This window comes from Gobio gobio (genome assembly GCF_949357685.1).
Source record: "Gobio gobio genome assembly, chromosome: 20".
NCBI classification, from domain to species: Eukaryota; Metazoa; Chordata; class Actinopteri; order Cypriniformes; family Gobionidae; genus Gobio; species Gobio gobio.
Window position 1 is genome coordinate 16,369,474 of NC_137113.1, and position 25,642 is coordinate 16,395,115.

At 39.6% G+C, this 25,642-nt stretch overlaps 2 protein-coding genes across 2 annotated transcripts; both read left to right on the forward strand.

Moving 5' to 3' along the window:
• Positions 1–265: 265 nt before the first annotated feature.
• Positions 266–9,206, forward strand: enpp7.2 (ectonucleotide pyrophosphatase/phosphodiesterase 7, tandem duplicate 2; the record flags this gene model as incomplete). The annotated part of the gene is made up of 6 exons (XM_079845561.1): positions 266–512; positions 1,001–1,146; positions 3,330–3,962; positions 8,372–8,615; positions 8,926–9,049; positions 9,146–9,206. The coding sequence occupies 6 exons, from the start codon at positions 266–268 to the stop codon at positions 9,204–9,206; spliced, it is 1,455 nt and encodes a 484-aa protein (XP_079701687.1).
• Positions 9,207–12,249: 3,043 nt separating this feature from the next.
• On the forward strand, positions 12,250–15,744 carry LOC307143978 (ectonucleotide pyrophosphatase/phosphodiesterase family member 7-like; the record flags this gene model as incomplete). Its single annotated transcript, XM_079845887.1, has 6 exons — positions 12,250–12,496; positions 13,711–13,856; positions 14,064–14,696; positions 14,793–15,036; positions 15,471–15,594; positions 15,684–15,744. 6 exons carry the CDS (start codon positions 12,250–12,252, stop codon positions 15,742–15,744), a joined length of 1,455 nt encoding a protein of 484 aa, XP_079702013.1.
• Positions 15,745–25,642: the final 9,898 nt, after the last annotated feature.

The window sequence follows — 25,642 nt, forward strand, 5'->3', positions numbered from 1 at the left end:
ATTATTATAAGCAGTGAACTATAATTCTAAGGAAAAGAGTTGAGTAATTGTTGTTGCCCTATAACTTCTGATAAGACTAAGATAACGCAAGATAACACAAACATGCAATCCATCCAATAAACCTCAATGACGATGATAAGTCTGCAGAAACTGATGGCAAAGCACCGAGGCAAAATAATAAGTCAAGAGGCGAGAGCTGAAAATCCATAACCATCAGGAAAAAAAGAAAGACTGTTTCTGTGTAAAACATAGTGGAATAGCTGTCATGTTATTGGCACTAAGTATTTTGATGCTTATATTCTCTGCGTCTCTCTCTGCTCCAGCCAGAGATCGCTGCACCACAGGCAGAAACAAACTACTGCTGACCATTTTTGATGGGTTCAGGTGGGACTACGACCGAGATGTGGACACCCCGAACCTGGACAAAATGACTAAAGAAGGAGTCAAAGCAGCATATGTCACTCCACCTTACCTGACCATAACTAGTCCTACACACTTCACCCTGTTATCTGGTAAGGAGAAAAATACAATTCATTAAAAATGCCACTGTAATTTGAAATAAATTTTCTATTTAAAACATTTACTTTAGATAATTTATGGTGACCCCAAAACTGCAAGTTTTATACCAATAATAGTGCATTCTTCTTTACATCAATAAAATTGTTACATAATATCTATTGCAGCCGATAGTGTTGATATTTGTGGTATATTAGTAATTACACCACTGAATATTACATAAATTATATAATAATAGAGGTGATATTTTTATCAAAATGTGTGTGCTCTAATGTGAAATTACAAAAAGTATGAAGTAGTTATTAGTAGTGAGGTTTTTATGGAAATGTGTGAAATAAATGAGTTTTTTATTATTATTTTGATAAGTTGTTTGTTTCCTGAAATATTGATGAGAACGGATGACATTTGTTCAGTGACAGCAATGCATAACAATACATATAGAATTGATTCAATCAAATGATCAATGATCGGTTATTTCCCTCAGGAAGGTACATTGAGAACCATGGTGTGATTCATAACGTGTGGTTCAACACAACCACACGACAAAGGAAAGAATACTACATGACACAGTTTGTTGATGAATACTGGGATAACGGCAGTCTACCCATCTGGATCACGGCTCAAAGACAGGTACACCTCAAACCATAGACAAATTAATTAAAGGGATAGTTCTCACACAAATGAAAATTCTGTCATCTTTCATTCACCCTCCAGTTGTTCCAAACCTGTATGGATTTCTTTCTTCTGCTGAACACAAAGAAGAATATGTGTAACCAAACAGATGATTGACCCCATTGACTTCCATAATATGGGGGGGGGGGGGGGAAATACTGTGGAAGTCAATGGGGTCCATCAACTGTTTGGTTACCAACATTTTTAAAAAATACACTATATTGCCAAAAGTATTGGGACACCCCTCCAAATCATTGAATTCAGGTGTTCCAATCACTTCCATGGCCACAGGTGTATAAAATCAAGCACCTATGCATGCAGACGCTTCTACAAACATTTGTGAAAGAATGGGTCGCTCTCAGGAGCTCAGTGAATTCGTGGTACCGTGGTAGGTTGCCACCTGTGCAATAAGTCCATTTGTGAAATTTCCTCACTACTAAATATTCCACGGTCAACTGTTAGTGGTATTATAACAAAATGGAAGCAATTGGGAATAACAACAACTCAGCCACGACGTGGTAGGCCATGTAAAAATCACAGAGAGGGGTCAGCGCATGCTGAGGCATTCAGTGCGCAGAAGTCACCAACTTTCTGCAGAGTCACTAACTACAGACCTCCAAACTTAGTGTGGCCTTCAGATTAGCTCAAGAACAGTGTGTAGAGAGGTTCATGGAATGGGTTTCCATGGCCGAGCAGCTGCATCCAAGCCTTACATCCCCAAGTGCAATACAAAGCATCGGATGCAGTGGTGTATATCACATCACCACTGGACTCTAGAGCAGTGGTTTTCAAACCTGTCCTGGAGGCACCCAAGCCCTGCACATTTTGTGTGTCTCCCTCATTTATCACACCTGATTCAACTCATCAGCTCGTTAGTAGAGACTGCAATAACTAAATTGGGTGTGTCTGATAAGGGAGACATACAAAATGTGCAAGGCTGGGGTGCCTCCAGGACAGGTTGGAAAAATACTGCTCTAGAGCAGTGGAGACGTGTTCTCTGGAGTGACGAATCACGCTTTTCTCTCTGGCAATCCGATGGATGAGTCTGGGTTTGGCTGTTGCCAGGAGAACGGTACTTGCCTGACTGCATTGTGCCAAGTGTAAAGTTTGGTGCAGGGGGATTATGGTGTGGGGTTGTTTTTCAGGGGTTGGGCTTGGCCCCTTAGTTCCAGTAAAAGGAACTTTTATTGCTTCAGCATACCAAGACATCTTGGAGTTTATGGGAACAGTTTGGGGATGGCCCCTTCCTGTTCCAACATGACAAAGCAAAGTCCATAAAGACATGGATGAGCGAGTTTGGTGTGGAGGAACTTGACTGGCCTGCACAGAGTCCTGACTTCAATCCGATAGAACACCTTTGGGATGAATTCACTGCCATTATAAAGCTTGGAATAGCTGGGACTTTTTAAATATAACTGATTGTATTCGTCTGAAAGAAGAATGTCATATACACGTAGGATGGCTTGAGGGTAAGTAAATCATGGGCTAGTTTTCATTTTTGGGTGAACTGTCCCTTTAAGAGAAAGTTGAGATATCTGACGAGCATAAACTTTTGGAAAAGGCGTAATAATGTTTTTAATTGTAATGATTCAATATTACACATGAAACAGAGGCTACTGTACTTTGTTGGACACTAAGGCTGTATCCGAAAGCTGAAAAATGCTGCCCAGGTAGGAAGGCATCAAAGCACGTCCAAATCCAATGCTCATGTAACATCGTATCTACCGAGATACCATCATCTGGTTGATTTTTGAAGGTAGCATAGATATATTCTTCACTGCCTATGATATCCCACCATCTTGAGCACTTAAGAAAAATAAACATGGCATATGAAAGTTGGTTGTCAGTTTGGGTGTAAATGTAAATTTTTTGCCAACTTTTGATGTCATTTCTAGCAAGAAATTACAATTTTAGCGATCAAATATTTGCTTAAATATTAAAAAAGATCTCTCTATTTTGTTGTAGCTCATTAAACCATTATGCTGCCACAGGAGCCTGTCCAAAATCAGTTTTGTGAGGCACCTTTGTGTGCAAACGCTGCCAAGCTATCTAAGCTTTCGGATGCAAAATCTTCAACATCCTAATTGTTACATTTACACTGCATAAGTAAAGCAAACTATTTATTTGTGTGTCATTTTTAGGGTCTTAAAACAGGATCCTTACACTTTCCGGGCACTGCTGCCACGTACCAGAAAGAAACAGTTCAGGTGAGGGAGGTGGAACCGAGAACCTTTGACTATACCAATGAGACGTCATGGAGAGAGAATGTGGACAAGGTCATGAGGGAATGGTTTAAAGACCAAGACTTAGACTTTGTCACTTTGTATTTTGGCGACCCAGATGAGGCCGGCCACAAGCATGGACCTGATTCACCTGAGCGACGTGAGGCGGTCAAGAAAGTGGACCGAACTGTGGGCTACATACGGGAAACTGCTGAGAAGCACGGGCTCAGTGACCATCTTAATATTATCATCACAGCTGACCATGGAATGAGCACCGTGTTCAAAGGAGAGCAAGTAAAAGAGATAGTCCTCACTGACATCCCAGGATTCTCTTACAAAGATCTGCAGTTTCACCTGTTGGATTATGGACCTTCTGGGATGCTGTTGCCCAAAGAAGGGATGCTTGAAAAGGTTTATCAAGCCTTGAAGGGAGGTCATCCAAACCTTCACGTTTATAAGAAGGAAGACATGCCTGCTCGACTGCATTACGCCAAACATCCTCGTATCCTACCCATCATTCTCTATGCAGACCCAGGATATGTCATCAATGGGGTGAGCATGAAGTAAACACCTATAATGGACACAAATATACAGGGAGTGCAGAATTATTAGGCACGTTGATTTTCTGATCATATTTTTTTTCCAGGCACATTTGACCAATTCCAAACCACAGTAATCCTAATAACTACTATTGATTTAGTATTTAATAATGTATAAGTGATATATAATTGTTCATGAAGGCTGGAAATGAAAATCACCTTATATTCAGGTGTGCAGAGTTATTAGGCATGTTTTCTTTTACAGATAAATTGAGCCAAAAAAGAGATTTAACTCAGACTGAAAAGTCAAAAAGTATTAAATGCCCATGAGAAGGATGCAATACTAATGCAATACTAGACATTGCAGTTAAGGCGTGACCATTGGACAGTGAAATGCTCGTTGGGTCAGCAGGGTCAGACAAAAACAGGTGGTGAAGAAAAGACACCTGTTAACTGCAAAAGAATTAAGAATTAAGGTGAAGAATTAAGGGTGAAACCATCAGGAACCCTTTAGTCTCCAGCGCCACCATTTTCCAAAGCTGCAACCTACCTGGAGTCTCCAGAAGTGCAAGGTGTCAGGATCTCAGAGACTTCAGTTAGGTAAAGAATCCTAAAAAAGGACCCCCACTAGATAAGAATCACAAGCTGAAGTGTTGTAAAATACATGAAGAAGGTTTTTTTATAGGCTTTATGGACAGATAGGTTGAGAGTGACTCTTGAAGGACCAGCACCACATCCTCTAGTACCACTGTTTGAAGAATTCATCTTCCAGAATCTGGCAGTACGTTTTGGGAGTTCATTTTTAGTCCATCTCTGCAAAACGGACTTCAGGATGGACTAAAATGAACTCCCAAAACGTACTGCCAGATTCTGGAAGATGAATTCTTCAAACAGTGGTACTAGAGGATGTGGTGCTGGTCCTTCAAGAGTCATTCTCAACCTATAAAACCTATAAAGCCTATAAAAAAGCAGGCTTCATGTATTTTACAACACTTCAGCTTGTGATTCTTATCTAGTGGGGGTCATTTTTTAGGATTCTTTACCTAACTGAAGTCTCTGAGATCCTGACACCTTGCACTTCTGGAGACTCCAGGTAGGTTGCAGCTCTGGAAAATGGTGGCGCTGGAGACTAAAGGGTTCCTGATGGTTTCACCCTTAATTCTTCACCTTAATTCTTAATTCTTTTGCAGTTAACAGGTGTCTTTTCTCCGCCACATGTTTTTGTCTGACCCTGCTGACCCAACGAGCATTTCACTGTCCAATGGTCACGCCTTAACTGCAATGTCTAGTATTGCATTAGTATTGCATCCTTTTCATGGGCATTTAATACTTTTTGACTTTTCAGTCTGAGTTAAATCTCTTTTTTGGCTCAATTTATCTGTAAAAGAAAACATGCCTAATAATTCTGCACACCTGAAAATAAGGTGATTTTCATTTCCAGCCTTCATGAACAATTATATTAGATTAGATTCAACTTTATTGTCATTACACAAGTACAAGTACAAGGCAACGAAATGCAGTTTAGGTCTAACCAGAAGTGCAATAGCAGCAAGTGCAGGATATATACAATGGTTGCGTAAGTGCAGGACATAAAAATGTTCTGAATATATATAAATATGTATAAGTAGATATGTAAATATGTAAATATGTAACTTATACATATTTATATTCTGAATATATATAAATATGTATAAGTAGAGAGATGGTTATTACTATAAGTAGAACTGAATTTACAGATGAATATATACAGTGAATAAATATACAGATGGCTATTACTATAAACAGAATTTACAGGTGAATATGTACTATGAATAAATATACAGATGGCTATTACTATAAACAGAATTTACAGGTGACTATGTACTATGAATAAATATACAGACGGTTATTACTTGAACAGAATTTACAGTTAGAGGTATACAATAATATGTTAGGCTAATATGAGGAATATAGCAGTGGATTAAGTTAGTACAATAAATTATGGACAGAGCTATCCGAAAGAAAGTGTAAAGTGCAGTGGAAAGTGGTTGCATATTCCAGTTAGAAGTACGGTGCAAAATGCAAATGTAAACATTGTTACTGTAAATACAGTCGGCAGTGCAGATGAGCATTATCCAGTTACGGTATGGTGGTGCAGAATGCATAAGTAAACAGTTGTTACTGTAATAAACAGTCAGTAGTGCAAATAACAAAGTGAAGGCAGATGTGAGGTAGGAGAGTTATCAGTTTATGAGGGAAGTGGATCAACGGGGGTTTGAGTTCAATAAAGAGACAGCTCTGGGGAAAAAACTGTTCTTTAGTCTGCTGGTCCTGGTCCGGAGGATCCTGAAACGCCTGCCGGAGGGCAGGAGAGAAAACAGTCTGTGGGCTGGGTGAGAGGAGTCCTTGAGGATGCTGCGAGCTCGATGCAGGCAGCGTTTCCTCTGGATGTGTTCGATGGCAGGCAGTGGAGTCCCTGTGATGCGCTGGGCAGTTTTCACCACCCGCTGCAGTGCCTTGCGCTCCGCAACAGAGCAGCTCCCATACCACACTGCCACACAGTTGGTCAGGATGCTTTCTATTGCGCAGCGGTAGAAGTTCACCAGGATGGCCGAGGAGAGCTGATTCTTCCTCAGTGTCCTCAGGAAGAAGAGGCGCTGGTGAGCCTTCTTGACCAGGCTGGAGGTGTTGGTCGTCCACGACATGTCCGCCGAGATGTGGATCCCCAGGAACTTGAAACTGGAGACACGCTCAACAGCCATTCCATTGATGTGGATGGTGTCGTGTGTGCCTCTTGACTCCTTCCTGAAGTCCACGATGAGCTCCTTCGTTTTGGTGGTGTTGAGGAGCAGGTTATTATCAGCGCACCATGTGGCCAGGTGCTGGATCTCTTCCCTGTAGGCAGTCTCATCGTTGTTGCTGATGAGACCAATCACCGTAGTGTCGTCCGCAAACTTGACGATGGAATTAGTTCCATACACAGGCTTGCAGTCGGAGGTGAAGAGGGAGTAGAGAAACGGACTTAGCACACAGCCCTGTGGTACACCAGTGTTGAGTGTGATGGATGTGGAGCAGGTGGATCCTGATCGAACATTCTGGGGTCTGTCAGTTAGGAAGTCCAAAATCCAGTTACACATTGAAGTGTTGATGCCCAGGTCTCCAAGTTTGGCAATTAACTTGGATGGGATGACAGTGTTGAATGCTGAGCTGAAGTCAACAAACAGCATGCGTGCATAAGTGTTTTTACTGTCCAGATGGGTGAGCACAGAGTGCAGTGCCATGGAAACGGCATCCTCTGTGCTCCTATTGCTGCGGTAGGCAAACTGGTGTGAGTCCAATGTGGATGGTATAGAGTCTTTTAGGTGTTCCAGGACCAGCCGCTCAAAGCACTTCATAATGATGGGTGTGAGTGCTACAGGGCGGTAGTCATTAGGGCACCTCGGGCTGGAGTGTTTCGGCACTGGCACAATGGAAGTGCGTTTAAAGCATGATGGTACAGCTGCTTGGGCGAGAGACAGGTTGAAAATGTCTGTAAAAACCCCAGCGAGCTGCTCCGCACATGCCCTGAGCACACGTCCAGGGATGTTGTCTGGTCCAGCAGCCTTGTGCGCGCTGATCCGGCTCAGTGCCTTGCAGACATCTGTGGTGGAGAGTGTGATTGGTGGGTGGTCAGCTGAGGGTTTGAGCTTGGTGGCAGTTTCTCTGTTGTCTCTTTCAAAACGAGCATAAAAGTAATTTAGCTCATTCAGGAAGTTGACATCAGTGGCTGCGGGGGTGGAGTGGGGGGGTTTGTAGTCACTGATGGCCTGGATGCCCTGCCACATGCGTCGAGGGTCAGAGTTGGAAAAGTGACCCTCAATCTTAAGCTTGTAGCAGTGCTTGGCCTTTTTGATGCCCCTCTTCAGGTTTGCCCTGGATGCGCTGTAGGCTTGTGCATCTCCTGATCTGAAGGCAGTATTGCGTGACTTCAGCAGGAGTCGTACTTCCCTGTTCATCCAAGGCTTCTGATTTGGGTATGTGGTGATCTGTTTCTGGGTTGTAACACTGTCGATGGTGGTATTGATATGATCCAATACTGAGGAGGTGTAGGAGTCAATGTCCGTGTGAGCGCCACTGGTGGCTTGAGAAGCAAACATACTCCAGTCTGTGTTTAGAAACCTTTCCTGGAGTGTGGAGTCTGCCCACTTATACATTATTAAATACTTATACATTATGTTATATCATTATTATGTACATTATTAAATACTTATTATTATCACTTATACATTATTAAATACTAAATCAATAGTAGTTATTAGGATTACTGTGGTTTGGAATTGGTCAAATGTGCCTGGAAAAAAAATATGATCAGAAAATCAACGTGCCTAATAATTCTGCACTCCCTGTACATTGAAAACATTACATTATACAGTATGTGGTCTTATGTTCTAAACATTCTTCCAGTTTTACCCACTTCAGACCAATAAAGGGGAACATGGCTATGACAATGAAGTCATGGACATGAAGCCTTTCTTCCGGGCAGTGGGACCAGATTTCCATAATAACTTGTTGGTTGGACCATTTGAGACCGTCAACGTTTACCCTCTAATGTGCCACTTACTCGGTATAAAACCAGAAATCAATGACGGGTCACTGGATAACACCCGACATATGCTGATATCCAATGGAGAGTCATGTGATTCTGGAGGTAGGGCAAAATAAAATTCACAACTGTTTCCAAATAAAGAAAATATAAATGGTTTGTTGACAGGTAAATATTTAAACTTTTTGGCAAATATTCAAACCAGCATTTTGTCTAAATTATCAAATGCAATATATGATGACCGTCAATGAACCTTGAGAGTTATCTTGACCAGATATACAGAAGGCGCCGTTCTTCAACCTTTATTATTTATTAACTATATTAACATACAGTATAAACCAATTAATTTAATCATAAATGGTCAGGTCAATCAAATTAACTAACAATACGTTTTTTTTTATCTTATATCTTGCAGTTGCTCCCAAGTCAAGTATTCAGAACGTGTTCATTGGTCTCGCTGCTGTTGCTGGATTTTTATTGCTTGTGTTTGTGGTTGTTACATCCTACAACGGATATAATAGATGCAAAATTAATGCTAAGTATGGCACAGAGATACATGAAGACTTATTTTTAGGAACAGTTTCTTTCTGTTTAGTGAAAATCTGATGCATTTCTTTCCTTTTACTCCCTAACAGAGCGAAAGAAAAAGGAGATAAGGAAGAGATGAAAGCCGACTCCAAGCAAACATCATTCTAAGATGATGTTTATAAGATTAAATGTTCAGGCTTCTAATATCATATTAAAGGCAGTGGATCATTATGTATAGTGGATATCTTTATCACTAATGGAAGAGCACAAAATAAGCCTGTTATTATGTCCACTGAGCTTTATGTACATTTGTTTTCCATAGTCATCATAATACATTACCATGCCTTAAACAGCTAGCATTTGACTGAACTTGGTAGGTGGTGGTGGGAAAGTGCATTATGAAAATCATAAACTGCATTATGAAATGAAATGCATTTCGGGGTCATATGGAAGTGGCCGCATAATATAAGCACATGCGTTTCAGTTATTGAAAGCCTGGGTCAAGACCATGAAAATACCAATAACACAAGCAGACGGAAAGCATGCCTGTGGTGTTCAGACCAGGGGCCCGTTCTTCGTACCTCGCTAACTCAGTTAGCTGGATTTGATTGTTGACGATTTGACATGATCTCGGATTGTTTGGTTCTTCGAAGCTCATCCTGGACTTGCTGTCATAGTAACAGGTCCGTAAGCTTAAACCTGCTCATGAGCAGGCTTATTTCACGTAAACAAGATTAGATTGCATCTTGAGGTGATACTTAAAATCTGTCCCAGCCACTGCTACTTTATTACAAGAGTTCATTAGTGAACCAGGGGGAATAATAATAATTTTAAATAATAATATAAAAATGTTATATTGTTTATGTAAGTTATATGAGAATGTATATAATATTATAATGTTGTATATAATAATATAGACACAGCCACTTGATTGAGCGATTTATTTGTGATGTAATAATTACTTTATAATTTTATTGGAGATTTACACACATGTTGTACAGCTACTCTGAGCCGTGCATTAATTTAAGTGATGACAGATATTATGGGAGTGGCTTGATGCAGCGCAAGAGATGCAGATCATTTGATCTTGACCCTTAAGAAACTTTAATACTGTCACGTTACAAATCTGCTCCAAATTGAATTAAAAATTAAATTACAACATTTAAATAAAAATGTAAAGGGTGTACAAATACAGTATAAAATCTGAATATAAATATAAATAATTGGTAATCATGTTAAAAAAAAAACATTTATCATGACATTTATCTATTATAACTTTTATGTTGGTTTGGTGGTTTGGCTGTTTCCTTATAAAGGTCCAGAAATTCATGGGGTTTTTATCGTATAATTTGTCAAGTTTTTTGCCAGGTGGCTTTTTTAATTATATGATGTCATTACGTTGCTGTCTTGACGCCAGCCAATCACTGCATTGCTGATCGTGGTTTCGAGTATCGATGCATCTGCCCTCTTCAGGGAACACAAGAACGCGCAGTGATCTTAGATCATTTAATCCAGATATTTTAATCCAATCCGCAAATTCGTTTGAAGAACCAAATTAGCCTGAGATCAGTTATCACGATTAAAAGATCTGGGATCTGTCAAATCATCTCAGATGTAATAAGCAACGTACGAAGAACGGGCCCCAGGTCTTCTAGTCTACATCTGGCAGGTGTATACGAATATGGATGTGTACTGTTCTGCATAATACTAATTAATAGAATTGGGGGACTGAAGATCTTATAAATGAAACCAACAAAGTTCTGCATAGTATTATTGTGAATATCTAAGTATATGCACACCCGCATTTGCAACAGCACAATGAAAGGACACAGGAATGCAATACTATCAGTAAATAAAATATTTATACTCAAACCTCATTTCAAAGAGCCATGTATCATTTTTATGCCAGAATTATCTGTAGACATCAACAAACAAAAGCTGCATTACTTGCATAACATAACTTAAATTATATTCTCTTGTTTAAATTGGTATGAATATAACGGATAACACATGAATAGAACAAATTAGGTTTTACTATGATCAGGGACTTACTCAACAATTGAAACTCAACAGAAGTTAAGTGAATGAAACAGGACAATGACCAAAGAGAATGGCCTCAACAGTCTTGACCTCAACTATGATTAAAATGCTTCACAATAACCTCAAGAGAGCACACCACTTTTATAAAGAAGGGCAAAATTCCTTCTGACTGTTGTGAAAATCTGAACCACAATTTAGAGGATTACACTAAATTAGATTAGGAACATGAAACTACTCAAATGCATTGGCATTTCTTTAGGCCACATATTTTTTGGACAATTTCAAATGTCCATCATTTCAGAATTGAATAACCCTGAAGAATATGCATAACTATTGTGTGGTTACAAACAATGAAAATACCTTTTGTTCTCAATGATCATACATAACTTACATAACATAACCTTGTGGTTAAAGATCTAGAATGCAGGATACCCTGTATGCTGAAAAGACCAGCATGAATGTCCAAGCTAGTCTAGCTGATGAAACTGGTTAGCCAAGGAAATTGCACTAGTGGGAGCAAAACAAAGCAAGTTCTGCTTGTCATTTCAGCAGGGATGATTCCCAAGTTGGTTAAGAGCAGAAATTAGTCAACAACTGGAGGATCACAGTACTCTTCTTCCAAACTTATGTGCGAGTTTTTGCAAAGAAACAGCCCTTACGCAGCTTGCATACTATACTGTAGCTCAACTGTCTGAATCACTGTCTGACTGATAAAGTCCAAACGCTTCAGGGTTTTTTCCACAACCCAATTGCACAAGCGTAGACAAATAACTCAGTTAGGCAATCCAGGTGTAATGTCTGGTTAGACACTTATCTTTACCTTCACACAACATAGCCTTGATATAAAACCCCATGTTTCATTTTATACAAGCAGCGAGTTGTAAATCATAGAAAGGTTCCTAGTCACATAGAAAAGCATTGCTTTCGTACCATAACTCCTGATAAGCCACTCGATAAGATAACATAAGATAGCATGAGCATGTAATTTATCTCATAAACATCTATAATGTGAACTTTAGTGTGCAGAATGGGATGGCAAAGAACACAAACAAAAGGATCAGTCAAAAGCTGAGGCTATTAGATCAGGAACAACCATCAGACAATCCAGAGAAAAGAAAGATTGCTTCATCAAATCTGGTTCTGTGTAAAACAGAGTAGTGGAATAGCTGTCATGTTATTGGCACTAAGTATTTTGCTGCTTATATTCCCTGCGTCTCTCTCTGCTCCAGCCAGAGATCGCTGCATCACAAGAAGAAACAAACTACTGCTAATCAGCTTTGATGGGTTCAGGTGGGACTACGACCGAGATGTGGACACCCCAAACCTGGACAAAATGGCTAAAGAAGGAGTCAAAGCGGCATATGTCACTCCACCTTTCCTGACCATCACTAGTCCAACACACTTCACCCTGTTATCTGGTAAGGAGAAAAATACAAAACATTTCTAATTAAATTAAATAGAAAAATCATATAGTGTCCCTAAAACTGGGGTCAGTAATATACTTTTTCGTTTTTTGAAAGAAATTAATACTTTTATTCTGCATGGATGCATTAAATTGATCAAAAGAGAAAGAGTTTAACATTGTTACAAAACAAAATTTTCAAATAAATGCTGTTCTTTTGAACTTGATTACACTATTTTCTAAAATATTAAACATTGATAATAAGAAGAAATGTTTCTTGAGCACCAAATCAGCATATTAGAATGATCATGTGACACTGAAAACTATTGTATTAGTTTTTTTTGTAACTATTGTATATTGAGTATTGAAAATTCAGCTTTGCCATCATAGGAATGAATTGCATTTTAAAATATATTAATATAGAAAAAATATATATTTTAAATAGAAAAAACATATTACTATTGTATTTTTGTATGTGATCCTGGTTAGCATAAGAGACCACAACGTTTTGAACAGTAGTGTGCATGCTTTCATAAAAATCACTATATACTATATCACAAAATATATATAATATACTTGCTCGGTAACACTTAAGGTTTCATTCATTAACTAATTTAGTTAACATGAACTAAGAATTAACTATACATCTATGGCATTTATTGATCTTAGTTAATGTTAATTGCAACATTTAATAATACATTATTAAAATCATAAATTGTATTGTTAACATTAGTTAATGCACTTCGAACTAAAATGAACAAACAATGAATGACTGTATTTTTTTTAACTAACATTAACAAAGACTAATAAATACTGTAGAAAATGTACTGCTCATTGTTAGTTCATGTTAGTTAATACATTAACTAATGTAAACAAATGAGAGCTTATTGTAAAGTGTTACCATTTTCTCTAATGCAATGATCCGTTTCAAGTGCATCTCCAAATATATACATATATTCATATATGGATATAGATTATGAATAAGAACAATGGATGGCCATGACATGGCCAAGGACAAGAATAATACTAGCAATACCAAGTCCATGGGTTTGATTCCCAGAGAATTTATGAACTGATAAAGTATAGGCCTATATACCTTGAATGTAAAGTTAAGTTGCTTTGAATATCTGTGTCTGCCAAATGCATGAAATCAAATGTAAAGTCCTGGGGAAGTCTCAGCAGAACACTTACAAAATGAGTGACACTGAAAACTATGCTTTTTTTTTCAAGGAAGGTACATTGAAAACCACGGTGTGATTCACAACAATTGGTTCAACACAACCACACAGGAGAAGAAACAATACTACATGACGCAGTTTGTGGATGACTACTGGGACAATGGCAGTCTACCCATTTGGATCACGGCTCAAAGACAGGTACATCTCTTCATAATTTCAAAAGTTCATAATTTAGACCTCCAACAACAAAGTGACTTGTGACCTCCAATATGCTAAATGTTCTTTGTGACATCAACTTTTAATAATTCATTACTAATCTTAAACTTAGCAAGTGAAAAAAACACTATATCACTTATTAGCTACATTGGCATTAAATAAGTGACTTGTAAATGTGTCCTTTCTTAGGGGCTTAAAACAGGATCCTTACACTTCCCTGGCACTGCTGCCAAATACCATACAGAAACAGTACAAGTGAGGGAGGTGGAACCAAGGTTTTATGACCACACAAATGAGACGTCATGGAGAGAGAAAGTGGACAAGGTCATGAGGGAATGGTTTAAAGACCAAGACTTAGACTTTGTCACTTTGTATTTTGGCGACCCAGATGAGACCGGCCACAAGCATGGACCTGATTCACCTGAGCGACGTGAGGCGGTCAAGAAAGTGGACCGAACTGTGGGCTACATACGGGAAACTGCTGAGAAGCACGGGCTCAGTGACCATCTTAATATTATCACCACAGCTGACCATGGAATGAGCACCGTGTTCAAAGGAGAGCAAGTAAAAGAGATCATACTCACTGACATCCCAGGATTCTCCTTAGGAGATCTGAAATTCCACATGGTGGATTATGGACCTTTTGGGATGCTGTTGCCCAAAGAAGGGATGCTTGAAAAGGTTTATCAAGCCTTGAAGGGAGGTCATCCAAACCTTCACGTTTATAAGAAAGAAGACATGCCTGCTCGACTGCATTACGCCAAACATCCTCGTATCCTACCCATCGTTCTCTATGCAGACCCAGGATATGTCATCAATGGGGTGAGCATGAAGAACACCAATAATAGACACAATAAGCAATAAATATATGGAAAACATAACATTATATGTGATCTTGTGTTCTAAACATTCTTCCAGTTCTACTCATTCCAGACCAATAATGGGGAACATGGCTATGACAATGAAGTCATGGACATGAAGCCTTTCTTCCGGGCAGTGGGACCAGATTTCCATAAAAACATGTTGGTTGGACCATTTGAGACCGTCAACGTTTACCCTCTAATGTGCCACTTACTGGATATAAAACCAGAAATCAATGACGGGTCACTGGATAACACCCGACACATGCTGATATCCAACGGAGAGACATGTGATTCTGGAGGTGACAAAAAAAAAGCTTGCTTACAAATCTTATAATATAAATTCACATATCAGGGACAATAAATATTTTGGTTATTTTGAGACATTTCTTAAAATACGATCCTTAAATTATTGACAATATAAATAATCAACCGCATATAATGTCAAACACAATCTCTGTTGTGTCCTTAACTATCTGGACAGTTAAGTTGATAAGACAACTTACTTATCATGATAGTCATCAGGTATTTTGATAAGGTATCATGATAAAATGTTATGTATGCTTACACAAATGTTATGTATCGCTCCTGTCAGCAAATGGATAAAAACCTGCAAGGACTTACCCTGTCCTTCACTATATGAACTATTAACACATGGACCAGCTCTATCAGCATCTTATCTCAAATTACATAACTTACAGGTCATAAATCAAATTGTTGTTTTTTTCTCTTGTAGTTGCTCCCAAGTCGAGTCTTCAGAACGTGTTCACCGGTCTTGCTGCTGTAGCTGGATTTTTATTTCTCGTGTTTGTCATTGTTACATCCTACAACGGATACAAAAGACGGAAAGGGAATCTGAGGTAAGAAACAGAGAATAAAGTCATTGTTATATTCAGCATTAACTCACTGTGATAATCAAATGTATTAATTTACCTTCACTCCCCAACAGAGCAAAAGAAGCAGATGATGAGGACCAGAAAAAAGCGGACTCCAAGCAAACGTCGTTCTAAGAATTCTGGAATTGCTTGTTTGTCTTTTAATAATACAGTGAGGTCCAAAAGTCTAAGACCACATTAAACATCTAGGGATTTATTTTTATTTAAGCATGGAAGTAAGGTTTAAGAATTTTGTGAAACTTTGAAATAATATAGAAATATGAAGAAAAAAAATATTTAAGAATTCATATTTCAGAAATTCATGTACATTTTTTAACCCTTTATTCATACTGTTATGCTGATATCATTTGTAATTAAAAACGTGTTCAATTTGAAATGCTGATAAAATGTCATTTGTCATTAAAAATGTATTTTAAATTAGCAAACTGCAAAACAGAAGCATGTTGACTTGTGATTCTCCACTGCCTTATGTCGATTAATATGCAGCATATTTTATACAGTATATACTGAGGCCATCTAGTGGAGTATAGTGAGTTTTTTTCATACTCAAAACGGTGACAGTATGTGAACCAACTGCATCCAAAGAATTACTGTTAATGATGACAATCACATATTATTTACTCAATTCCTGAGTCTTTCAAATTTTCCAATCCTCTTGCATGCCACACACACACACATACCTTTAACCACACACAATAGGCTGCACAATGCCAGTCGGTCCTATGGAAAAACACAAAGCAGAAAAGGAGCTTATGAGGACTAAATGACTGACAGAAGTTATCATTACACAAAGCTGCAGATTCAATGATTTATGGTGAAATCCCGTCCAGTCATGTGGAATTTTCCCAAAATAAGTTTAAGTAAACAGCTCATGACAAAGAGGCACTCAGAGCAGGCTGGTATGTATAAACAGTTTGAACAGTGTGCTGCAGTGTAGCCCCCTCCAAACACACTCACACATACACACACACACACGTACACACACTCAGTCACCCGCCAGAACAGAGCCAGTCTGGAAATGTGGAGTCTCCCCCTGGCACGCGCGCCAGACTCCCATCCATCTTCCAGTGCAATAACATTTCTCTGTCTCTTCGTCTCTTGTCTATCGCTCTACTACTGTTGCAGGACACACACTCTGTCTGCAGAGATCAGCCTTTATGCTCTTCCAGGACATTTTTAAAGCAAAATAGTCTTGAGTGCAGACGTTTAGTGCACTACAGTCGGTGAGATGCCTCTCAGTGGACAAATTAGTTTGAAGCATATTACAAGTTAAACTCAGCTGACAGCACTTGTGACATAATGTTGATTACCACAGAAATTCATGTCGACATGTCCCTCCTTTTCTTTCAAACATCTGGGTTAAAGCAAGAAGCTTGCAATGGAAGTGAAATGGGGCCTGTTAACTTTGAAATCATTTTAAAGTATAGCACCAAACCATAAGCATGTTAACGTGATTTTAGTGAGAGAGAGAGAGAGAGAGAGAGAACAAAATAAAAAAAATAAACCTTTTCTGTATGAAATGCAATTTTACGACGAAACCCTACTTTCGAACTTTACAGCTCAGTTTTGGTAATACTTTACAATAAGGTTCCAACATTAGTTACCCTGAAAAATACTAAAGACTATATAATATACATTAAATCAACATTCACTAATACATTATTAACATCAAAAGTTGTATCTGTTGATATTATTTAACGGACCTGAGCTAACATGAACTAACAATGAACAGTTAAATGTACGTTAACAAGTATTAATAAATACAAATGTATTGATCATTGTTACTTTTTGCATTAACTAATGGGGCCTTATTGTAAATTAATGCAAATGGCCCCATTTAATTACACTGTAAAAGCGCTTCACATTCATCTTATTTGCATTTTTAAAGAAAATACTTTTTGTGGTAATTAATGTCACAAATGCTCTCGATTGGGCTCATATTGAACCTGTAATATTCCTTTCCGTCAGTATAGACATTCACTGCATCCTTTTTTAAACGTCGCCCAGTTTTGTATCCGTCAGTAACAACAGGATAGGAGACTAGTGTTAACTGCTGCTTCCCGTCGAGACCTTGTCATGACTGTCGTTTTGGATGGCCATAGTGTAAACACTTGGGAATTTCCCTCTGAAGACCTACATAGCACTTTTATTCTATCACAACATGTCAGCTCCTAACCGGGCCACTCTAATATTCTCTGCTCTCATCCATTATTAGCTGTGAGAGCACATGTCAAACAGCCGCATTCTTCCGAGTGGATTTTCTCTTTCTCCCTCCGACTACGCACTTGTCTGCGACGTTCAGCGCCGAGAAGAACGGCTGAGCCGGGAAACAAGCATGTTTACATCTGAGGCTTAACAAACGTGCTGAGCTGAGGGGAATGCAGAGCAGAGTATCAAGAGGATCATGTGGACTATTTTCTCCAGGGCTATTTCAGGTTCTTAGAGTATTGGTTTTGGTGCGCGGCCTTTATTCCTCTCAACAGGCAAAATATACCAAAAATAGTCGTCTTATATTAATTTGAACATTCATATAAATTGAAATTCAAACATAGAGCCTTTTTATTGTGGTCCATCCAATAAAACGCTCCGCAGCTCCCAGTGGATGAGGTTTGAAACCATTTAAAATATTTCACAAGGACCGGCCAAGATGCACTGGTGGTCTTGGTCAAACGCCATGTCTTCCCGCGGCGGCCTTGTCTCGCGGGGGCGGACAAGAACCGTGTCGCCTCGCACTCTGGTGAGACCTCGTAGGGGCTTGCGACGACAGATTTACTCTGACAAGCTCTGTGGTACGGCCGCCTGGCTCCGGACACCAGCACACCTCTCTGACATACCTGTCAATGAGGTGTCACTGCACAGAGAGCGCGCCGTGCTTTCTTCTCCAGCGCCGCCATGGAAACACTGACTCAACACCTCCATATCCTCACTTGCCTGCTCCTACAATCCCGCCCAGGCAGTCCTGATGAGGCATTCCTTTGAGCTGAAACAAGGCGTTAATCCATGATAACTTCTCCCCGTGCCAGCATGTGGGTGCAGGTCTCTCCTCCAATGCTTGCCTCATGCTTTCATGCCTGCCAGGTTGAATAACTCTAATATAGCTGCAAGATTTAGGAGGTAATATCTATGTAAAGAGGGAAATGGTCTCAACAGTAAAGCCATAAATCTGTCATTCGTACTTTGATGGATAGACGCTTTAGAATCGTTTTCACAAAGCGGCCGAACACAAAAGCTGCCATTCGTCTGTGTCAGCTATGGTTTGGTTTTATGTATTTGTGCGAGCAGTGAGGTGTGCAATATGGCACTTATGTCCAAGATGCTTTTTGCAATGCAAAAACAAATGACGTCTTTCTAGGTGACATTATTATAAAACTGTAAGGTTGAATCAAAATATTATGGATTCTCACGTATATTATAAGGGTCAAATCAGAGCACAATGAGTCATGTCTAAAATGGAGCCAAACCTCTCTGAGTGTGAATATCTAGAGCACAAATTAAAGTTGGAATGAAACAAAAGTTATGATCATTTTTTCCTTCTCTATTGTGATGTATATCGGAGTGAAACGGCTTCTCGAACAAGAAAAAATATATGGCAGGACTTTATTTTGTCCATCATGGTTTGCTTTTGCTGTGATCTCATGTAAGTGACAGGTTGTCCTGCCCTCGCACCAAATAACACGTCATCAGAGAAGAGATTTTGATTTTCTCCATTTTGATTTACAAGTTAAGCCATATGCTCAAAGGCCTATGATCACTTGGTCAAAAAGGCAAAAGAGTTAACTTAATGTACAATTACAAACTTTTATAGGGATAGTTCCCCCAAATCTGAAAATTACCCCATGATTTACTCGGGTGCCATTCTTCTTTTAGACGAATACAATCTGAGTTATATAAAAAAATGTCCTGCTTTTCCAAGCTTTATAATGGCAGCCCAAAATTTGAAAACCAAAAAAGTGCATCCATCCATTATACAAGTAATCCACACGGCTCTGGGGGATTAATAAAGGCCTTCTGAAGCGAATCAATGGGTTTTTGTAAGAAAAATATCCATATTTAACACGTTATAAAGTAAAATATCTAACTTCCGGCGGACCGCCTACCATAATCAACTTACGAAGAAAGTGTAATGCCTCTTGCGTTTCAAAATGCTTACGCTACATCATTGTCGCGCCAGTTACGCTTTTTAACGCTACGTCCGAGGTCATCGCGCCAGTTATGCTTTTTTCACAAGTTAAATACAGAAGCCGGTCCGCCGGAAGCTATATAAATATTGTGTTAAATATGGATATTTTTCTTACACAAACCCGTCATTCGCTTCAGAAGGCCTTTATTAACCCCCCGGAGCCGTGTGCATTACTTTTATAATGGATGGATACTCTTTTATGGGCTTCAAATTTCGGGCTGCCATTCACTGCCATTATAAAGCTTGGAAAAGCAGGACATATTTTAATATAACTCTGATTGTATTCGTCTGAAAGAAGAATGTCATGTACACCCGAGTAAATCATCGGGTAACACTTGTGAGTGAACTTTCCCTTTAACAAGTTGGAATATGAAGTTACCAGGAAGGGGAACAGTCTGATACAGTGGCAGACTTCAGTGATACAGTCACAGACGTCACTAAGCAATTGCAGTTTACATTAAATTCACAGGACACCTATCAGTCCTGTTCTTTTTACTGTTCATGTACACGTGACGAGACTCAAATGAACGTCTCGAGTCATTGAATCACATCTCACAATTTTGTTTATTTTATTTTTTTCCACGCTTCTAGCTATGCAGACCGCTGCATTTTTAGCGTTGATACAAGTGGCGGTTTTGGCGGCATTATATATCTTATTATTGTCCGTTTTCTCTTTCGGCGACAGCAGTTTGAATCTTGTCAAATAAATTACAGCAATGAAGTAAATACTACGATTAATCTCTGCCCGATTCAGTGTTCCAGGTTAAATAAAAAAGGGAAAGTGTGTCAATGAAGTAACTTAACGTTACATGTTTTTGTTAACACGGTGGTATTGTCCATTTTTTGCTAAAAATAAATAAATAAATACTTTGATAGCGCCATAAATATAATAATCACCTGTTTGTGGATGTGAAAGGTGCTGAATCCTCTCAGTCAAATAGGCCTACTTGTTCTAAGTTTTATAAAGCAATTTTAGACTAGCTAGGCTAGATAGATAGTTGTACGGTGTCCGACCTGTCCATTGATTTATTTAATTAATTTGTGTTCTTAAATAGACCACTAGGGGGCGCATCGTGCTTGGCATACATACAGAGGATGCTGGAAATGTCTTCATGCCTTATGGTTCAAGGCACTGATCAAATGACCCAAGAGATTCTGATGTCCCCTTTTGGATTAGATAGAGGCTAGATTTAGAAGAAAAGGAATATTGCTAAAAAAACAAAAACATGTTTGATAGTTTTGTTTAAAATCGGACATGAAAGTCACAAGCAAGTGCAGTTTTTCTACATGCCTTTTATATAGCCTATACATAGTGGATGAAGTCAGTACACTCACTGAATAAGAGTCAAGCCTTCGTAATAGTTCAGACTGACAGATTCTAAAACAATTAGATAAACCATTGCTACATATTTGTTTAGTTTGGCGGTAAAACACAAGAAAAAGAATAAAAGATGAATTAATTTCGAAAACTGGATTAGCAAATCTCCTGCCGCCTCGATCCATCAAAAACACCACTCGTTTACTTTGGAAAATGCAGCACAGACATTTAATGCCAGTATTCTTTACAACTATTCACGTCTTCTGTTACACCGCTCCTCATGTTAAGAAAGGCTGTGATCCATAACTTTTCAGTCCTGAGCCTGCATTTGGAAATAAATAGTGGGGCTATCATTCAAGAGGAATTATAAACGTTGTTTCCATTACATATACAGACACAAATACATGCACTCACATGCTGTCTCACAAACTCACCCAACACACACACACACAAAGCAACGCTCGTATGCAGAGGCACACGCAAGAGTGGCGCCACAGTCTGCTGGGTGCATTTATTATGGATCAGCTTTGCCAATACTTTCAACACCAGTCCAGCCTCCTTCAAACAGCCACAGGCCGATATGTGATGGATTCCGCTTTTACGTAGAGGATCAATGCAGGACAAATAGTTCCGACTTCGGCCCCTGTCAGTGCCGCCATCCAAAACACCTCTCAATCCAACTCCTAAATTATCGGAGTAATTGCTCTGGACAGGGAAGGCTGAGATTTTGGGCCTTGGTCGCTCTGTTTGCCACAGATTTCCCTGGTGGCTTAGTTGCTGAGCTCTTGATGAGCTTCCATGATGTTAATGAGCTCGAACACAAACAAAATACTGTTTCCACACGGACTGAAGGTGATCTGTTCCACCTCATTACAAAATAAACCTCCATACATTCATCTAATCTCCTCTAAATATCTGTTGCATGACAACGGCACTGTGAAATTTCGAACGGAGGAACCTGATCTGGACCTGAAAATATTGAGAATGAAGCATACGGGTGGCAACTGCATGCGTACACAGAGATTTGTCTTTCAGTACAGGATTAAAAATGTTTGTTCTAAGCGTTATGAATACAGAAGAAAAGATCCTGCCTGTGCTACGGAAACGAGCCCGTTCTTTACAATATAGACAGCAATGGGTGGAACGATGGCACCGGGCCCACATTGGCCTGGCGATTGGGGGGAAATTATAGGGCTATGCTGCCAATTTCTTAAGGAAAAAAGCAAGGAGGAACAAAAGGGAGATGAAGCTTGCGGTTTGATTAAACCTCAGATGAGTCAAGTATTTGCCATCCCTCTTATTTGTGTAGTGTTTTTGGAGGGGGAGAAGAGATCTTGAGCTCCAACTGAAGGCTGAATAGGTTTAATGCATTTCTGTCTGTCAACCCTGAATTAAAATGCAGCTGTCAGATTTAAAGAAGTGATATTTTTGTCTTTTTGCAGCGTAGGAAACCGGAATATTCAAACCGGTTGCCAGACATTGAAACAGAAAAACAATCCAAATCAAAGACGATTGTGAACTTCCAACTGCATGCTTTTTAATCTTTTTGGATTTGGTCAATTTGTGGTCCAAGTGATTGTGCATTGAAGTTCCCCTCTCATTAATGAGCAGACATTCTTTAATCATATCTGGTACCGACTCTCTTATACTTCAAAGTCAGCTTGAATCTGCACGTCTGCAAATATAGCTCTGATCTTCCAACATCTGACATGCAATCATCCCCCTGACCCCATCGCTATGATCTCTGCTATGAACTTGAGATCACACTGACCTTTTTCGCACACTCAGATACCTCGATGGTATCTATCCGTTTTCAAAGGTGTCTAACAACAGTGTTTTATTACATAACCTTACCTATATATAGGTTTTAAGAGAGATACAAATGTGAAATGAAGTGAATTTTCTTGTAGCAGAGAAGTGACAGACACCAGCCTCTGGGTTATGTTGATTCATGTCATGTCTCTTCCTGACATCATTTGCATAACTGTAAACGAGAGCTTTACCGCATGTTGTTTTTGAATGTCATCCTCTCGTAAAATATGAGAAATGTTGACAAGTTGAGTGACACATTTCAATGGCAATGTTGAAAACAACATCATTTCGCAATTCTTCAGTTAGATGTGCTTTCACAGTTGGAGGCTGATTCAGGGTTTTTTGGAGGCTCGTTTAGTTCAGCTTTGACAGTAGAGAAGGAAATGTCGTGAAAACAAACAAAAAGCTAATGGAACTCCGCACCATAGGCGACAAAAATAAAAACATATATGTGTAGAAATGATGGGGGTCCATATGTCTGAGACGAATACCCAAAATGCTTCATATTGCATATTTTATACACATGATTTGGGAATGTTCTAAAGAGCATCAGATGTGCTTTGATGGAATATATATATATATATACACCGATCAGGCATAACATTATGACTGACAGTGAAGTGAATAACACTGATTATCTCTTCATCACGGCATCTGTAAGTGGGTGGGATTTATTAGGCAGCAAGTAAACATTTAATTCTCAAAGTTGATGTGTTAGAAGCAGGAAAAACGGGCAAGCGTAAAGATTTGAGCAAGTTTGACAAGGGACAAATTGTGATGGCTAGACGACTGGGTCAGAGCATCTCAAAAACTGCAGCTCTTGTGGGGTGTTCCCGGTCTGCAGTGGTCAGTATCTATCAAAAGTGGTCCAAGGAAGGAAAAGTGGTGAACCGGTGACAGGGTCATGGGCCAAGGCTCATTGATGCACATGGGGAGCGAAGGCTGGACTGTGTGGTCCGATCAAACAGACGTGCTACTGTAGTTCAAATTGCTCAAGAAGTTAATGCTGGCTCTGATATAAATGTGTCAGAATACACAGTGCATCACAGTTTGTTGCGTATGGGGCTGCATAGCGGCAGACCAGTCAGGGTGCCCATGATGACCCCTGTCCACCACAGAAAGCGCCAACAGTGGGCACGTGAGCATCAGAACTGGACCACCAGAAATGGAAGAAGGTGGCCTGATCTGATGAATCACGTTTTCTTTTACATCACGTGGATGGCCGGGTGCGTGTGCATCGCTTACCTAGGGAACACATGGCACCAGGATGCACTATTAGAAGAAGGCAAGCCACCGGAGGCAGTGTGATGCTTTGGGCAATGTTCTGCTGGGAAACCTTGGGTCCTGCCATCCATGTGGATGTTACTTTGACACGTTCCACCTACCTAAGCATTGTTGCAGACCATGTACACCCTTTCATGGAAACGGTATTCCCTGCTGGCTGTGGCCTCTTTCAGCAGGATAATGCACCCTGCCACAAAGCAAAAATGGTTCAGGAATGGTTTGAGGAGCACGAGTTTGAGGTGTTGACTTGGCCTCCAAATTTCCCAGCTCTCAATCCAATTGAGCATCTGTGGGTTGTGCTGAACAAACAAGTCCGATCCATGGAGGCCCCACCTCGCAACTTACAGGACTTAAAGGATCTGCTGCAAACATCTAAGTGCCAGATACGACAGAACACCTTTAGGGGTCTGGTGGAGTCCATGCCTCGACGGGTCAGGGCTGTTTTGGCAGCAAAAGGGGGACCAACACAATATTAGGAAGTTCATAATGTTACGCCTGATCGTATGCCTGCTATATTGTATATTCAACATATTTTCTGTAATTCGGGTCTTTTCATCATGAATAATATTAATGTATAATTCATTGATAATATAGGTATAGAGTAGGATTAGGAATGTAGAATATGGTCATACAGAATAAGGCATTAATATGTGCTTTAAAGTGATACTTTATACATTACATATACATTTTCACATTTAGCCAAAACACTGCATATCAATAATCTTTTTCTTTTTTTCTCAGTTAAAGGATGATGATTGTATGAACTTTAAACTTTGAATCATTATGTAAATATCTGTCAGTCATATATTTGTGAGTGCTATTGGAGCTCTTCCAGTAAGGAGTTTCCAGCCCATTGGTATTGCCCACAAACCTACTCACGTCTCCATGTTCCTTTGGTTTGGGTTCCCTCCATCCTCTGCTCGCCAACTATTTGGTCCAGTCGCCAGGAAACACGCACGAGGTTTCGGCCAATGAGAGGCTTTTCTCTTCAAGGGAGTGTCTGTGCAAAAAAACTATCTGAACATTTAATGACTGGTGGTTTTTTCCGCTCTGTCATGGTTAGAGAGAGCGCCTGGGTGGCCAGACTGGCTTTCATCACGGGAAGGGTGCAGCGTGTAAGGGGGCAACTGTTCCTCACACCTGATTGTTAGTGATACTGGATGGACTCCAGAACTTGGGTGGCATGTTACTATGCGAGATGAAGTTTCCAGTCATATCTCCAGGGATGTGATGCCCCGAGAGCGATGAAATTGGATAATTCAGAGCATCTATGAGTGTTTAGGTTTGAAGGTTGCAGATTGAGGTGCATTAAGCCGGTGTTGAAAATGGCACATAACGCTGCCCAGTTATCACTGTGTGAAAATATGCATCATGTAGAAAGAAAGAAAGAAAAACATTGGCACGCAGCATTTCTTGTT